Source organism: Periplaneta americana, chromosome 10, assembly GCF_040183065.1.
Source record: "Periplaneta americana isolate PAMFEO1 chromosome 10, P.americana_PAMFEO1_priV1, whole genome shotgun sequence".
Taxonomy (NCBI): domain Eukaryota; kingdom Metazoa; phylum Arthropoda; class Insecta; order Blattodea; family Blattidae; genus Periplaneta; species Periplaneta americana.
Genome location: NC_091126.1, coordinates 50,117,103 through 50,135,987, shown reverse-complemented (window position 1 = coordinate 50,135,987; position 18,885 = coordinate 50,117,103). Strand labels below are relative to the sequence as shown.

The following is an 18,885-nucleotide window of genomic DNA, read 5'->3' as shown; positions in this document are numbered from 1 at the left end:
GTCCCGTCCATGTGTTGTGTGTCTTTAAATCTCCAATGGACAGGTTAACAGCAGCTCGCACAATTTTTCTCTAGCAGGGTGGAATAGCCTTAGGCGAGAATATTTTCTGGTTTGTTACAATGGTTACAATAGCTCTGGCTCGCACAGGTCTTAACATGCTAATGACAGAGAAAGAGAGATGCTCCATCTCTCTTGGGTCTGGCATCCTGTTCCTTTCTCCCTCTTTTCTAGTTTTCTCTCTTTACTCTTTCTTTTCAAAATACCGTTAGGCGAGGAGGCTGATTCTGTTGTCTTTTGTTCAGCAAAGTAAAGAAAATACAAGCTGCATTGGTGCATACTGAAAGCTGAAGCAGTAACACTTGAAGTTTGGAGACGGACGTGTATGAAATTGTGTGTTAAATTAAAAGAGGATTAAAACATTCCTCCGTAACACCATGACAGATGACCGATTAAGTAAGTACATTGGCTATGTTGGCAGTGGAAAAAAAAAACTTAACAACATTAGAGACTTCAGTAACAAAGCTATTGATAAGTCTGCAGCTCTAAAAACTAGGCATATGGAGTTTCTCTACAAATAAATCCAGATCTACAACACCATCTACAATAGCAGTGAAGGTGAGTCCTATGAATCAATTTTACTCTTTACTTTTTAACTTTGCTCTAGAATATGCCATTAGAAAAGTTCAGGATAACAAACAGGGTTTGGATTTGAATGGGTTACATCAGCTTCTTGTCTATGCGGATGACATGAATATGTTAGGAGAAAATCTACGAACGATTAGTGAAAACACGGAAATTTTACTTGAAGCAAGTAAAGCGATAGGTTTGGAAGTAAATCCCGAAAAGATGATTATGTCTTGTGACCAGAATATTGTATGACATGGAAACATAAAAATTGGAGATCTATTCTTCGAAGAGGTGGAAAAATTCAAATATCTTGGAGCAACAGTAAAAATTATAAATGACACTCGGGAGGAAATTAAACGCAGAATAAATATGGGAAATGCCTGTTATTATTCGGTTGAGAAGCTTTTGTCATCTAGTCTGCTGTCAGAAGAGCTGAAAGTTAGAATTTATAAAACAGTTATATTACCGGTTGTTATGTATGGTAGTGAAACTTGGACTCTCACTTTGAGAGAGGAACAGATATTAAGGGTGTTTGAGAATAAGGTGCTTAGGAAAATATTTGGGGCTAAGAGGGATGAAGTTACAGGAGAATGGAGAAATTTACACAACACAGAACTGCACACATTGTATTTTTTACCTGACATAATTAGGAACATTAAATCCAGACGTTTGAGATGGGCAGAGCATGTAGCACATATAGGCGAATCCAGAAATGCATATAGAGTGTTAGTTGGGAGACCGGAAGGAAAAAAGATCTTTGGGGAGGCCGAGACGTAGATGGGAGGATAATATTAAAATGGATTTGAGGGAGGTGGGATATAAATGTAGACTGGATTAATCTTGCACAGGATAGGGACCGATGGCGGGCTTATGTGAGGGCAGCAATGAACCTCCGGATTCCTTAAAAGCCATATGTAAGTACTCTTGTTAAATGGTTTTAATTTTGGTTTTATATGCGTAGATTTGGTGCATGCATGTTAGAACTCGTTTATCTCTGACGTGTGACTCAGCTATACGAAAATATATCAGTGTGTTTATTACTCATATTTTTATTGTGAACACCCATCCAAGAAAGGCACGAGCCGCCACTGCGTTTATAGGGTATGTAAAAAGACAGTGTACTGCACAAACATTTTTTTCCATGTTGAAATTTAGTAATTTTAATATAGATAGGCCTAATTAAAAATAAAGTTTTGAAATGTGTACAATGTTTTATTTTTACTACTTAATACGGTAATGTACATTCATCAGTTCATAATTATTGTAATATAGTAATATATAATAGCATAAAAAATACTAAAAGGTTTCATAACCTTTTGACAATTTTAAATGGCAGTCATGTGAGTCATGTGACATGAAGAGCAGTGTAGCCAATGTCGCAACTGAAGTAGCGCTAGATGATTTGAGCGTAAGGACATTTCGCTTGCGTTTTGCAGAATCCATTGTGCAACAGCAGCGCTTAGCGGTAATAGCCATGATACTATCCATCACTCAAATTAAATTTTTACGCGCTGTAGGAACAGAGAATTTCACACTTTGGTATTTAGACTCATCCAACATCCATTCAAAACGGGTGAGTTCAAGTGTTAAATTGAAAGATATCGTCTCTGAGTATTGTTCGCAAGGTCCAAGTGACAGATTACCAATGTTATCCTCTACTCCAGGGACATAACGGGTTTTTTTTTTGTCTATGTTTCCACGCGTGAACAGTGTAAAGAGTAAACACAAATTGCGGCATGTGTGATCTACGAAAACCACTCACATCTTCGTCAGACTCTTCTCTTTCACATGAATGACTTTTTTTGCCTAGCCAAAAGTGCTGTTGTTTTGATATTGTCGGTCATTTGGGTGCCGGATACGAGGGACTTTACGCACGCACACAGATATATAATACCGTATTTATAGAGAATACAGATATTCATGCACCAACTGTACTATTCATCGTCTATGGCGATCAGTCACTGGACATAGTAGAGGTCATTTACACCCTTCCTCCATTATCCATCCTATCAAACTTCTTGTGTTACACGTGAAGTATCAAAGACTGGCTTGGGGCTTGGTCAGCACTGGACTATACCATTTCATTTGTCATTTTATCATACATAACAAAAAAATTAAGGAGAAAATCATTTGAACCAATTTACAGAAAGTCAGTATTTTAAGTTATTCAGTTAAAATCAAGTTCCATTAAATTTTATTTAAAATAATATTTGTTTTACATCACTCCAATTCTAATTAACTCAAATACTGAATATAAAAAATCCAGCCACAATACATACCAGAAGTCACTGTACACAAATATGTGAACACACACAGGAAGATGGCATGTCAAATCGAGTCCTTTGTTATGAAGGATGCTGAAAATGTGCATTTCTGTGACACTCTTGAAACATATTTTGCAGCAAGACAAATCACCTTTATACTTCGCATAATGAAGTAAAATGACAAAATTACAACATTCATAAATAATCCTGTAAGTGATGGCAAATTATGTCCTGAGAAGCACAAAAAATACAGCAACCACTATTAGATAAAGTTATGATAACTTTTAAATTTACCAGCAACTAACCTTAGAAAATACAGTGCACTTTCACAAATCTGTAATGCTCAAACTTCAGTCAATTACTTGTACCATACTGTATTAAAGGAGAAATATCCATTACAATACCTTTATGAAGTAAAAGTCTCAATTCCCTCCACCATTTTGCAAATTCACAAATTAGCATCTCTCGGTGAACACAAATTGCAAGCTATGATAACAGTTTCTTATGGGAGTGAGAGGATACAGTTAAACGAGATACTTTAGAAAAAGAATTGCAGTAAAATTAAATACAGATATGTGATGAAAAATATGTACATTCACAATGACAAATTGCTGGTAGACATAAGAATATTTAAATATAACTAAATGAGTGAACAAGATTAAGATTACAAATTGAAGTTTCTAAGTTCCAATTCTCATCAAATGTGATTAGTTAAAAGATTTAGGTTTATAAGATATGTCCCTAATCAAAACACAATCAAAGCAATATTATAATAATAAGAAGAATGTATTTAATGAAAATGTGTGGTTTACTATCTTGGTTATTAAGGAAGACAGCTGCAAATTTCATGAAAGCTTACTAAAGAACTTCAAAAATACCAATACTTTTACTCCTTTGATTTCATAAATGCAAAATGTATCACGATTCAAGAAATGACATATCACACACTTTACAGCATAGAAATACTTTACTGGCTGAAGTTTGTAACATTCTTGTAATTTAAAATTTCTTTCTCTAATAGTTTATGTATGTTCCGTAGTGCATGTTTTATAACCAAACCTTTTGCACATCAATGTTTCTGTAACATACCAGGATTTAATACTAATGTGAGGATTCATTACTCAAGATTTCTGTTTCAGGTATGTTTTAAACAACAAAATATTTTAAAATTCTACGTATAAGCATGTGCCATTTGAAACATGAAATATAAATATCTGGATTTAAACAAATATTTCAATACCTTGCTACATTTGTAACAAAGATTTAGCAAATGTAAGTTGAGTTCCATTCCATTTTACAAGTTATAAATAAAGTAGCAGTAACAATATAAACAAGTTTCTGTATCGTATGAAAGAAAGAAACATATACAAGTTGAAAATAACTTTCACTTTGAGCAAATGTAAAGTAGGTTTAAGATCTACTTAGAAGACAATTCTACAGAGAAATAAAAATGACCTTAATAAAAAAATAATTAACTTAATTTAACAATAAGAAATAGCAGGTGGAGACAACTCTGTCTAAAACCACGTCCTTATTTTTAATTTCAGGGCGAATGCAGCACATTAAAATAAAAATAAAAGAACATGTACAAATATGACTTCTTAGAACTAATAAAGCAAACTATACATACATAGTTATGTTACTTATTGATCTTTTATTTAACATTGCAAAGCAACATATGCATTCTTCGGGAATATTTTCATAAATAATAAAGAGACAATTGTAGGATAATAAATATGACACACAAAAAATAAATCTATATAATATATAACAAGTGAATATGTATATACATAAAATTGTAAATTAAAAATCTATTTCATTTTAAAGCATTTAAAATATAATATTTGGATTTGTATTTAATAAAAGAAAAAATAAAACCTTTCTGTCAATTACTTTACACTGGTTTTCAAAGCTATACATTCAGTAATTCTTTGTTAAATAATACTTATGGAAAGGAACTCAACGTAGATGTGGTGTTTTCTTTATGATGTCCATATTAAATTACTGATTTTTCGAAGTTGCTAACAATAAGTTTTGTACATGTAACAAATCTATTACTACTGACTCGTCTACCAGAAAAATTATTCTTATGACCAGTTGAAGTACTAACGAGTAAAACACAAGAAAGCTTGTACCTTTCATTTAGACATACAACAATGCTACGATAATGGAAACTTATGTTAACAAATAAGAAATAGATGCAAGAGAGATGAGACTGAATGGTGTGATTTTTTAACTGATGTATTTTTCAGTTGATTATTTTGTTACCAACTACTAACATATTATTTCAGTGAACTTTAATTGAACATTACAGTACAACTATTAATTAATTTCAATATTTCTCTATTTATGAAAATTAATGAGTCTGAAGTAGTGGTGGACAGTGGCATAAAGTCAATAAATGCCCATATGTCCGGAATTCTCTGCTTTTGAATTAACGTAATAAAATATAGAAAATACGTACATTGTATCTCTACGACGGAAAGAGAGAATAATATGAATCCCTGCTCTCTTTTTGGCAGTCTCCAAATATTTGATCCTGCACCAAAGACCCTTATATGCAAGATAAGTTTGGCGTACACATGCATGCTTGTATCGGCTGCTATACAGAGAGGAATCATGCAAAGCACACACACATAAGATGTTATTCACATGTTTCCTTCCTGTAGTGTTCATTCCTTTGTACACTGGCATCCGCATTAGCCATTGTAGCCTGGTGTTGCATTATGTTGCATTTGTTGTAAAAATTAGTGTTCTGCTGTGCAGTTTCAACTAACATATTGAGTTACGTAAAGATTAATTAATTTTTTTATTTATTTTTTTGGTCATACAGAATTACCTCTTATGGTTACAACTGGTTATTAAAGGAGAAAAATTCGCTCCAGCACCAGGAACTCCCAGTTCTATGCACTGAGTGCTCTAACCACTGAGCTACTCTGAGGCTCAATCCACAGCACTGAATCGAATCTCTTTCCTTTGGCATTTTCTCTTATTGGCCTTATTCCATGTTCGACATATACAGAATGAACCATATGTACAGTAATGCCATTAATTTCAAGGGGTTATTCCTTGAGTTATTTAAAACAAAAAAAAAAGTTTATTTAACGATGCTCACAACTGCAGAGATTATATCAGCATCACCGGTGTGCCAGAATTTTGTCCTGCAGGAGTTCTTTTACATGCCACTAAGGACGTCACTTATAAATGAGTGAACCCTTAAGTGGTTACTTATGCTCATTTCTAATTCATAATTGTCCCTCATTCACATAATGAGTGATTACTTAAGTGAGCTGATCTGTACCCTTAAGTGACCAGTCATTTTCAAAATGGATACTGAGAATGATTTTGAGGATTTTGTGGAGTTTGTTGAACGAAATGAGGAAAATATACAGTCCCAAAAAGGTATATTAGAGACATGGAGAATCTTCTGGAAAAAAACATAGAATTGCATATAACATGAAAAAAGAGATAAAACAGATACCAATGGAAGATACAAGTGTAATTACAAATTTAAAATGAAAAAAAAAAAAACAAATAGATACTTAAAAGACACAGATATAAATATAAATGAAAAATACCAAATAAAAATAAATTAAAAAGAGTTAAGTATAGATATCATAGCCAAAATGTAAAATGTAGCTATAATTGGCAAATTACAGAGTAAATAGAACACTATGTTAATAAATTCAATATACAGTATTATATAGTAGGCCTAATAGGCTTAATTTATTTATTTAAGAAATTCACTACTACAGAACATGTGTTCCAATTAGTAGGATATCTGATTATAACTATAACTAACATGTAACTAGAATTTAACACATCATGAAACTATTGCTGTATATAACTTATTCAGTACAATAATATTGATAACTCGTTGTTATAGCAACTCCACATGTAGAACTGCTTTCGATTAGTTTAATGAGAGTCAGCTTTTGTTATGACGTCATATCCGGCTGCTGTAAATGAGCACTCATTACGTGAAAATAAGTGTTGTCTATGAATTCGGAATTGACTTAAGGGTTCCCTTAATATAAGCAAACACTTATTATTTAAGGGTTCACTCATTTTATAAGTTACGACTATGAATTCCACCGTAAATCTAGTAACATAAGCCTGTCATATTTAAGCACACTTAAATGCCATCGACCTGGGCCAGGATCGAATCTGCAACCTCAAGCACAGAAGGCCGGCACTATACCAACTCTGCCACCCAGGGCGACTTAAAACAAAAAAGCTTAATACAATTTTGCTGCTTTGTGCTTCCTTTCCGAGAAAAAAATTATTTTATATGAAATATTTCATACTGTGTTCTGGGAAAGCTATTGAATTAATTCCCAATATGCTCAGCCAATTTGAGAGAGGAGTATATTATGATAATAAATGAATGAACGAATTTTAGTTTTGTCCTTTAAATGTGCAGAAATTTGATCCAAACCAATGTAAGTTTTCATTCCGCAAAGGAATTTTAAACCCTGGTGTGCTGTAACAATACTGTACAGCTGCCATGAGGTATGCAGCTCGTGTATGCAAGGAATGAGTGAGAGAACGAGAAATGGAAACAACACAATTGCTTTTAAATATGGCTCGGGAAATTTGATTTCTTGTGCGTAAGTTTACCGATTACTAATTTAAAAATTAAAGTGGGAGGGAACTATTTCTAACTGGCTGAAGAGAATCCTCGTAGTATGACAAAAGGAGATTGTTTAAATCATTAATTACATAATATATAATGTAAAATAAGTTTTTCTTATTGGCTGTGTTCACCGAATACTTAATTAGAATTAAATCGAAGAGTTTAAAAATATAATTTTTTGTACTCCAGCATTATAAACAGTCTTCATCATTTGTAAAAAATCATGCATAATATGCCACATTACCGTACAAGTGCCGTAAAAATATTACTATGACAATTAAAACATCATGAATTGTATTAAGAAGACATAACTTGTATCACAAAGTTAACATTATGAAACGACTTGCCAGTGCTATAATATTTAATATACCAAATTAGTCACAGCAACCTCTTTATTCATAGACCACGATATCAAACTAAACATCATTACAAATCTGATATTATTTCCGTATTAATATTGTTTCATAATGTTGTCATACAAAAAAAAAATAGCGTATGAAACTCATTTATAATGTTATACAATTATTACATTCGTAAAAGTATTAATCACACTACGTTTAGTTTCATAACATTTGCTCATGTAATAAACTATAACATCATAAACTTGTTTCATAATACTAATATTTTAATTTTGTTCGTTATTTCAACGTAAAATAAGCATGTTGTATTTTTATTTTTTTCCTTCAGAGATTTAAATGTTTCAAAATTTTGTTTTTATAACGTGTAATAGGCATCATTATTGTTTACAATCTCTAGAATATACAATTGAAATGGGAGTGTACAAACATTTCTTAATCTTTTCACTTTAGCTTGAAATGAGAGTGTCTTATTGTCTGTATTTTCTGAACATTTAATTAAATTTAGGTTTTAGAGTTTATTTTAAATTTTCCAAGATTTTGTTTAACGTGAAATGAGCATTGTTAATTCTCTGTTCTCTAACACAGTTTAAACACAACAATTAAATGGTATATCGTCTGTATTTTTTTCTTAGGAGTTTAAAAACAATGACCTTCAATGGCACTGACCACAGTATAAGAAGAATCAGTAGGGACAACTCTTGTCGGCACCTTTGACGTTGTTGGTACTAAATTCAAGCTCAGTAAGGTCTAGTTCTCAATGAATCCAACTATGTCGCTAGTATCAAACCACTATCAAAATATTAGTAAAATATTTATTTATTTATTTTATTGGTCAGTAATACAAATAATTTTGTATGTATATTATCTATCATTAATATTATGTCGCTAGCAAGTTAAAATACCTATATCCATTGTTGACGTTCATGTTCGCACTTCACCGCAACGGACGCCATGATGTATTATGTTGAATTTGGGTCAATTTTACCAACATAAACCTCGAACAGTGACTTGAACGTTAGCGTCAATTAGTGAATATTTTCATGATGATTGCATATGGAAGTAATTATTATTATGATTATATTGCCATTCCTTTGCCTCATGTCTTTAAAATTATTAAAAGATGAGTAATGAATGTTTTCAGTTAATATTAAATTATGCCAGACCTGTCGTACATGGAGATCCATCTGGTGGAAGTTCCAGATAATACACCCGGTTTCATGACATGCGCACTCAGAATTTGTTCCCACGAAATGGCTTAGGTGTCTTTACTGTATGTTCTCTATACTGTGCACTGACCTTCAAACAAGCCAGGTGAAAGGGTTCTTCAAAGCATTACAACTCAATGTGTAGCCCTCTGCCTGCTGGTTGTAGCATTGCAAAATGTCATAATTCATGTACATTAAAAAATACGTTTTTCTGGAAAACTATTCAAAACATAGCAAAATGGTATTTCGCTGTTTTTGTTGCTCTTTACTCAAGGAATCACCCACTAGAATTAATTACATTACTTACGGTTCACCCTGTATATTGACACATAATAACCAATGGTAACATATTGAGTGTTTTATTCTTTGTTTGTATAGTGATAAATATTCAATAAGTATGACTGATAAAAGTTTATCGAACTAAAACAAAATACTCATTGTTCTGAAAACTACTCTGTGTAATTTAACCTATAGGCAGAGATGAGAGTTAAAAACTAAAAGAAAACCGAATTTGTTAATTAAAGAATTCGAGGCATGACAACCCATAAAGGGCCATGATGACCAGCCAGCTGCTGGCCTCACATCCACATGCCAAAGCAGAGTTGAACGATTATCCAACCAAATTGGAGGTATTGTGTGGTTAGCACGAAGATCCTCCCCAGCCATTATAGCTGGCTTTCATACCGGATTTCGCTACCTATTGTGGCTCCCCAAATGCATCACAATGCTGGGTGGACACCAGTCCCATACACTGGCCGAAATTTCATGAGAAAATCTCTTCCTCCATGAGGACTCAAACCAGTGCACATTCCGTAATGCGGAGTCCTAGGTAGGATGCCTTAGACCAAGATGCAGTTCTGTTAATTAAAGAAGCAGGCAAAAATCGAACAGGGACAATATTTCATTTCTCGTGGTTTAACAGGCTTTAAGGAAGTTCACTGGATGTGCTGAAAGAACAAAATGTTTTGTTACGTAAGCATTACAGCACAGTTTGAGGCAAATGACTCGAAATAGTGTAAAGAGGTCATATCTGACCTGAACAATCTTATTAAAATGCAGTGAACACCAGTCTTCTAAACATTATTTGTTATGCAGTGATTCACAGATCATGTTTTATCAGAACCCGCTCGACTTCAAGCAATAAAACATATGGTAATGAAGTTGTGTTTTCCAACAGACAAATCTTAAACCGACACATCCAATCACTAATATTTCTAAGTAAGGAGGAATTGGCCTTCTGTGAACATGGAGAGAATAAAAGCATTTACAATAAAATAAATTATTTAACACTGTTAGATATACTTGCTCAGAATAAGTCACTGATTAGAGAGCACTTAAAATCATCTTCATTGTCATCTCACGCTAACATTTACTCCACAGGTGTGGACTCGAGCACTATCTTCTGGTTTCATATTGTGGTGGGGTATGTGCATCATTGTCAAAAAGGGCGTATATTTTGAAATTCAGCCGAGTGTTCAGGAACTGTTGTGTGTGTGTGTTTTTGTGTGTTTGTAAATTTCATATTGTTCTAGAATGTTAAGTTTCTGGCTTTTTGGCTGGATGTGTAGTATTTTCATGTCTGTCTATGTTGCTGTAGTTACGGTTGGAGTTTGTGATATGTTCTGCATAGGTTGAATTGTTGTGTGGTTTGGTTATGGCTGTTATATGTTATATGTTCCTTGTAACGTGTTTGAAATGATCTTCCAGTCTTTTCAATGTAGAAGTCATTGAAACTGTTGCATGATAGTTTGTATACACCTGTTAAGTTGTATTTGTTTGTGTGTCTTGTCTGTGTGTTATGATGTTTTTGCAGTGTGTTCTGTATGCAATGTTGTATTTTAGTTTCTTGAAAGATGATGCGATCTTGTATGCTTTTTTTTTTTGTAATGTATTTATTTTGTTCTTGTGTTTGTGTTGCGTTTTCTTGTATGCGTTTAGTCTTTCTTATGATATTGTCTTATGTTGGGGTTGTATCTATTTTCCTGTGCTTTGTATTTGATAGTGTGTATTTCTTCCTCATAGTCTTGTTGGCTAATAGGGATGCTGATTAGTCTGTGTATCATGGCTCTAAATGCCGTGTGTTTGTGTCGTGGGGGGTGGTTGGAGGTGTTGTGTGTGTGTGTGTTTTTTTACCGTGGTAATGGGTTCCCTGTATACGAGGGCTATTCATAAAGTAGCTTCAGTTTATTTTTTACAAACCTGTGAATGACGTTACAGAATTGGGTTACAATATGTTTGAAAGTATACACTATAGTTTATTTTTCCACATAGTTTCCAATCACATTGAGACATTTGTCGTAGCGTTTGATGAGCTTTGAAATTCCGCAATCGTAGAATTCGGCCGCCTGCGACTGAAGCCAACCTACAACGTTAGTTTTCAACTCTTCATCATTGTCAAAGTACTTCGAGCCAAGCTATGTCTTCATGTGCATGAAGAGATGGTAATCGCTAGGTGCCAAATGTGGGCTTTAGGGAGGGTGATCCAATACTTCCCAGTTGAACTCTTGCAGTTTGGTCATAGTACGACGCGCTGTACGCGGCCGGGTGTTGTCATGCAGGAAAATCGCCCCAGAGCTCAACATACCACGACGTTTCTTTTGAATGGCCCTTTTCAAGTTTGTTAGTGTGTTACAGTAACGCTCAGTGTTAATTGTGACATTCCTCTCCAAGAACTCCACTAGCAAAATTCCTTTTGTGTCCCAGAAGACAGTTGCCATGAGTTTCGTCGTGGAAAGTGTTTGGCGACACTTTGTGGGTTTTTTTCGGCGAGTGAGTATGGCCCCACTGCATTGATTGAAGCTTTGTTTCTGCATTCACATACCGCGTCCAAGTCTCATCTCCTGTCACAATCTGATCGAGAAAAGCATCACCTTCTCTTTCGTAACGCTCAAGAAAGGACAGTGCTACTCCCACCTGCTGAGCTTTTTGTTCCTCAGAAAGGAGTTTAGGCACCCATCTGGCAGAAAGTTCCCGATAGCCCAAATCTTCGGTAATCACTTTGTACAGAAGCGTACGACTAATCTGTGGAAAATCCTCACTAAGCTCCGACATGGTGTACCTGCGGTTTTCCCTAACCCTTTCGTCAACCAAACGAATCAAATCTGCATTCACGATACTTGGTCGACCACTTCTCTCTTCTCTCTTGATCATGGACATTGGTTCGCCCATTTTTGAACATTCAGCACCATTGTCTTACACCACCTTCATTCATTACGTCTGGCCCATAAACTTCACAAAGTTGGTCATGGATTTCACTAGCTTTACTTTTTTTGGCCACAAGAAATTTTATTACAGAATGTACCTCACACCTGGCAGGACTTGCGATTGCAGCACACATTTTGACAGCACGTGGCTCAGAGAGGAACAAAGACACGACCTTGACTCTACCGCTGCTCGACGCGTACTGTTTCAAGGTACACTCCACCGCAAGAGTGGCGCCACTGTCTCTGTTGTTACGCATGCTATATGAAAACGGAAGTTATTTTATGAATAGCCCTCGTATTTTGAAGTGTTGTCTGTTTTTGTTATTATGATGTGTAAGAAATTTATGGATTTGTTGTTTTCTATTTCTAGTGTGTAGTATACTTTTGGGTATATTTTGATTATATGTTTGTGTAGGTTTCGAATCTGTCTTTCGTTTCCTTTATATACTATTAGTATGTCTTCTAGGTATCTGTACCAGCAAATGATGTCTACGTGTTTATTTTTGTCCTTGTTTAGAATGTGTGTTTGAGTATGAAATTTTCGGCTAGAATGTTGGAGATGGGTGATCCCATAGGTAGGCCTTCAGTTTAGGTGTAATATTTTTTGTTGTACTAGAACATGATATATTTTATGTGCATCATAATAATTATGATGCAATAATTCGAATAAATGACAGTTTAGGAGTAATCGCAGTACACAGGCAGCATACCCAATTTTTTTTTTTTCTTGGTAACAGTTATGTACACGTGTAGTTCTGTGAAAATGTCGAAACTGAGGCTTTGAAGGGTCAGAGTAATTTCTGTTTTAAAATTAAATGCCGAGATGGCACAAACGAAATGACTTCTCAACACAGCTCTCTATCCCCATGTTTTAGTGTACAGTCCTGTTCAGCTCGGCTTCTTTATTTTGAGTGTAATGGCAAGAAAACGTAAAAAAATAAGTTAACCTGATTTTGATTTGTACTGAATATATAAAGATAGATCTTTCACTTTAGTTTAAAAGCTAAAAACAATAACAAAAATAACCACCACATTTAACTTCACTACACCCAGGAAATCAACTATGTATACTGAATGGCAAAGAAAAACTTGAAACCTCATGAAATACCAATATAACCAATACAAAAATTCATTACAAAGCTTCCCCACTTTTCTAACACATTTTTCTGTTGAGAGCAGAATTTTCTTCTCTCTTCTGAGGCATTGTGTTATACTGTAAAAATCACTGTTGTTTATCACTCACCTCTTTTATACATAGGTTGGATAAAAAGTAATGGCAACCGTTCGATATTTCTGACATGGCTTTATTCACAGGGGTACAACATTTACGTACCTTCTATATAGTAGCCCCCTTATTTATTACCTTTTGCCAAATGTTTGGAAGGCGTCGTACACCATCAGCGCGTCCATCTTTGTTGATGTTCCATATTGACCGCCCTATAGCACAGATAAGTTCATCTCTGGTATTGTACCGGGCCCCTCGCAGTGGTTCTTTCACTTTGGTGAAAAGATCGTAATCGCATGGATCATATGGGGTGAGTACGGTGGATGTTCCAGAATCTCCCATTGCCAGCGATGCAAGAGGTCCTTGACAGCTGCAGCGGTGTGACTCCTTGCATTATCATGAAGAATAATGGGATTCTGTATCACCAATGTCTTACAGAATGTGGAGCACAGTTTTGTGACATACTCAGACTTCCGCTGCGCAGTCCATCGGCGATCAACATCCAACAGGGAAGCAAGGAGTTGAACTGTGTTGTCCTTAACGCGGGGTCGTCCTGTACGGAGGTTGTCCTGAATGGCAACCCTGCCTTCCTGGAAAGTTTTAACCCATCGTGGCACTGTGCAATATGGCAACGCTGCATCAGCATATGCTTCAAGCAGTCCCTGAAAACATTCTTGTGCACTACGACCTCGTGTCACTTCAATTTTGATCCAGGAACGTTGCTCTAGTTTTGTAAACGTGGTGTTAGGGCGCTCGCACTATCCCTAAGAAAATCAACGTTCTACACACTGCAGTAGATTGACAGAGTACTGTCGCCGCTGGCTGCACTAACCATCTAACAGTCCTTGTTCATGTCCACACAGCTGGCAGCTCTCGAACACACCATTGTCATGTGACAGCAGTGTTGCCATTACTTTTTATCCAACCTATGTACTTCCAATAATGTTTTGTAGTCTATTGCTGGGTGCTTGGTGTCAATGATTTTACTGCCTAGAGAATATTCCAAATGTGTACAGAAGCTTAACATTTTCCCTAGAAAGGACTGGAACAGGTATTACATGAAAGTTAGCTATTTGGGATGACCAGTATCTGTGACTGAAAATTTAACAGGATCACTGTTACAGAAAAATGAATTTGCCTTGAAAAGACAATGGTGGGTCTGTGTCCGTGAAAGTACAATAAGAGAACGAATGGAGAAAACAGACATATCTCTCTCTCTCTCTCGTCGGAATAATATGATGTAACTTAGTGCCGTTGCTAAGCACCTGACATCAGAAGAGTGTGATGTAACTCAGTGCCACTGCTAAGAAAGTGATATCAGATGTTGAACTTTTCGTAACATATTAGTCATCTAACAATCGAGCATGAATATTTCATGTTAAAAGAAAACATCTTCAGAATAACATGCAACGATCTCTTGCTGATGTAACAACAATGGCAATGTGCCTACACTCAACAACATCATATATGGCCCATTTCCTTGACATAAGGTGAATATCTGTCTCCAGTCCTCTTTCATATCCTTTCCTTCCTTTGAGGGGATACAACTTGTATGAAGAGAATAGTTCAAAAATGCCATTTGGCGTGATCTGATATTGATTGGCAAAATGAAAGTCTGCTACTCAATGTTATTCAGAAAGATATTCTTGTTTGGTTCTGCATAGACGAGATCTGCCTACTCCAGACTTCATGTAGTTCAAGGCGATTTTGTTCTTCTACAGCCGTAACATATTGATTTCATTAAACTTTCTATCACAGATACTCATCATCCCTGTTCCAGTTTTCAGGCTTTCTAGATAAAGTATTAACTTCAATGCATCTCTGGAATATTTTCTGGATAGGAAAATTATCTAACACTTGGGGCATGACAGAATCAACAGCAACCAATATGCACCTACATAAGGTCTTGTCCTTGACATACTCCCAGAAGAATAAATCCAAGAACATAACATCCAGAGAACAAAGAGGCTAAGGTTTTGGAGCTCCCTCCACAGTGCAACATTCAGGAAACTGTGTTTGAGAAAATTTCATACATGAACACTCCAATGTAGAGTAGCTATCCTGCTGATAGCTAATGCAAACTGTTCCGGTATAAGATAAGAATTTCCTACCACTTCCTCTGCAAAGAAAACTGGCCTAATGATGCAATTACGCATAAATACACACTAGAGTTTAATTTAAGACTGTTGCATAACTGTTTTGCAGAAAAGTGGGAATTTTGTGAACCCCAAATTCTCACGTTGTGCTCTCCTGGATGTGTGGAATATGGGCTCATCAGAGAAAGAAATTCGCAACTCTCGGTCTTCATCAATACTGCAGCATGTAAATGACAAATATTTCCCGTTTAAGCCTCTTGCACACACCTGCAGTGGTTGAGTGGTCAGACCTCTGACCTGTCACGCAGGCGGCTTGGGTTCGAGTCCCGGTCAGGTCTGGGATTTTTCACTGAAAAATCCATAGTGACACTTGTGGTGGACAAGGTCGCAGTTGGAGTTTTTCTTGGGGTTCTCCCGTTTTTCCCCATATGTGGCATTTACATCATTCCATCACCATTTCTCCATTTCGTCATCATTCCATAGCATTCCCCAATCGCCCGCTGGTGACGCATGGAGGGGGCTGGCCTAGGGACTAGGGGGTTGCCTGCTCGAAACTTGGGTATACAACGAACCTTAGTGTAGTCAGCCGGTGTGGGTTTGGGAATGTGCCTGGCTTGAGGGTTAGCGCAATAAACCGTAACGGGTCGCAGTGTTGGGCCATAGTGCCCCCTCCTGCAAATTCAATTCAAAAAGCCTCTTGCACAATGGACCTTGGAATCCCTAATTGCTTAGCAGCTTCCTGAATAGACTTCTGATAACTTTAATGGAAAGTCTCCTTGACTGCCTCCACAGTCTCTTCCAACAGCAGGGGATTGCCCACTGTATGGAATTTAATATGCACTTCCTGTTGTTAGAAACTTCTTCTATGTTTTGATAGTGCATTCTTTCCGAACATTCGAAAATAGTTTCGTTATACTTCCATATTGGAATTTTTTCAGCTTAACATTACACAATTTGTGCTAGTTTCTGAGGTGTTGCCATTTTTACCTCAATTTTACTTCACATAATCAAATTCATGCATTTTTATATACTTATAATTCATAACTTCCACAATTTGCACTTCTTATGCACTATTTTGCATTGTTTCATATGCAGGCATTTATTTTTAGCATGGATTTAAATTATAACCTTTGCCACAGGAAATCCTTCAGATGAGAAGGAACTACTGCCCTCAAAAAAACAGAAAAACAGAATGTTTAAAAAAGGAGTTATACTGATATTTTATGTAGCGTTACGCTTTTCTGCCAAAGCTGCCATTCCCCCATTAAAGGAATAGTTAACAAAATAAAACAAATATAAAAATAAAACCTCTAAATTTATATATGAAGACTCTATATTAAATTTGTAATTATAAAAGGACTACAAACTATATATGAAGACTCGTATTACAGTTAAATACTAAAATAAGTACCAGTTATATACAAATAAAATCATTAAAAAAACTCCAACACATAATCAGATATCACCTAATTCACACATCACTCTTGTTTCTTGTGTGAATTCTACCTCATTAATTCAGTGCAACCATTTAATCTCTGACAAAAGAGTAACTGCAGAATTTTTTCTCTTAATGGATAGAATACTAAGTATTTTCAAGCTCAGATCCCTGATATTATATATACGTATATACCACATTCAACTTTGATATTTCGTCTAATTCCTTTACATAGGTAACATACTAAAAATTTATCACCATTCAGTCATGATCTTCTGCATTATTTCTAAACATGATTCACACCTTCTTTACTCTTATTATTTTGTTTGCAGTACATCTTGTTTCAGTGCATGATAGTAAACATTTGACCATGAGTTTCAGATAAATAATACATTCAGCCTCTCCATAAAAACACACAACGGTCAGTCAATTCGGACAGAGTATCTTATTGAAGGCTAAATTATAAAAATAATTCGATTACTTGAATTTACCGAGGACTTCTGTGTGGTGGAAGAGATATTCAACTAATCTTCCCTCCAGTGTGGCACACAATGTCTCAGCACCACATAGAGAACAGGTGATTGGATAAAATTATTTACGTTTTCTGTATTTGGTGCGGCCACGACGACGACGTGAAGGGTTAGGCCTGGGCTCTGGCTTCTTTGCTGGTCTACAAATTGAAAAGCAGAATGCATTTTAAAAGTAGTAACATGTTTAGTCATCTGTCCGAAGACAGGTTTGAACCTTACAAGTGACACCAATAAGGCATCACTCATGAGACAACTAGGCCAGGAGATAATGAGGTAGGTGGCCAGTTCCTTTCCCCCTAGTAGTAATATATTATACAGAGTGATTGATATAGAACTGACACATTTCTTTCTTTAATTATTCCGTTGGAAATTCATTCAAGGACCCCATTTTAGCACCAAATTAAGCAGAATGTTCAGGAGTTTCGATTCCTTGTCACTAGATGAGCAGATGTTTATGTTTTATTCCTATTGTTGGCAGCACTGACCCAATTTTAGCACCAAATTAAGCAGAATGTTCTGAGTTTCGATTCCTTGTCACTAGATGCGCAGATGTTTATGTCTTATTCCTATTGTTGGCAGCACTAGATGCGCAGATGTTTATGTTTTATTCCTATTGTTGGCAGCTGTTTTCGACATTTTGTGTCAACGTGAAAATGCAGTACACATTAAATCAACGACTCTTCCTTGTGAAGCAATACTGGATTACGAATTCAATTACAGCTACTCAAAAGGGCATACCAGAGAGAATTTGGTGTTCACAATCCTCCCAAAAGAAGCACAATACTGGGACTGGTAAACAAATTGGAAACAACTGGATCTCTGGTGAGTGAAAAGGGCAAGCATCGTTCATCTAGGCTTCCCATGGTTGTTGTTGATGTAAGAGCACGACTGGAGCAGTCACCCAAAAAATCATTAAGACGTTTTTCGCAGGAGACAGGGCACACCTACTCAATGTGTCAGAGAGCCTAAAGCCATATAGGGTTACGGTTGTTCATCAGCTACAGGAACCAGATAAGGATAAAAGATTGAATTATTGTCGTTGGTTTCAGACGTTCATTGTGCAAAATCCTGCCATATTGTCCATCACATGGTTCACAGATGAAGCATGGTTCCATTTATCTGGTTATGTGACGACCGAATAATTTTCAGGAACCTGTGGCCACCGAGATCTCCGGATTTGACAATGCCGGACTTCTTTCTATGGGGTTACTTAAAAGACAGGGTTTATGCCACACGTCCCCAGACATTGGACGATCTGAAGCACAACATCACACAGGAGATTCAAGCTATTGACAACAGAGTCCT

The 18,885-nt window shown here is 35.9% G+C and overlaps 1 protein-coding gene across 2 annotated transcripts in view; it reads right to left on the bottom strand.

The window, feature by feature from the left end:
• Nucleotides 1-2,804: 2,804 nt before the first annotated feature.
• caly (ubiquitin carboxyl-terminal hydrolase calypso) overlaps nucleotides 2,805-18,885 on the bottom strand; it is an 81,288-nt gene continuing 65,207 nt past the window's right edge. For both annotated transcript variants that reach the window (XM_069837403.1, XM_069837404.1), the window contains exon 11: nucleotides 2,805-17,720. In XM_069837403.1, coding sequence (XP_069693504.1) covers nucleotides 17,642-17,720 — 79 coding nt within the window. In that variant the 3' untranslated portion in view covers nucleotides 2,805-17,641. The remainder of the gene's footprint in view (nucleotides 17,721-18,885) is intronic.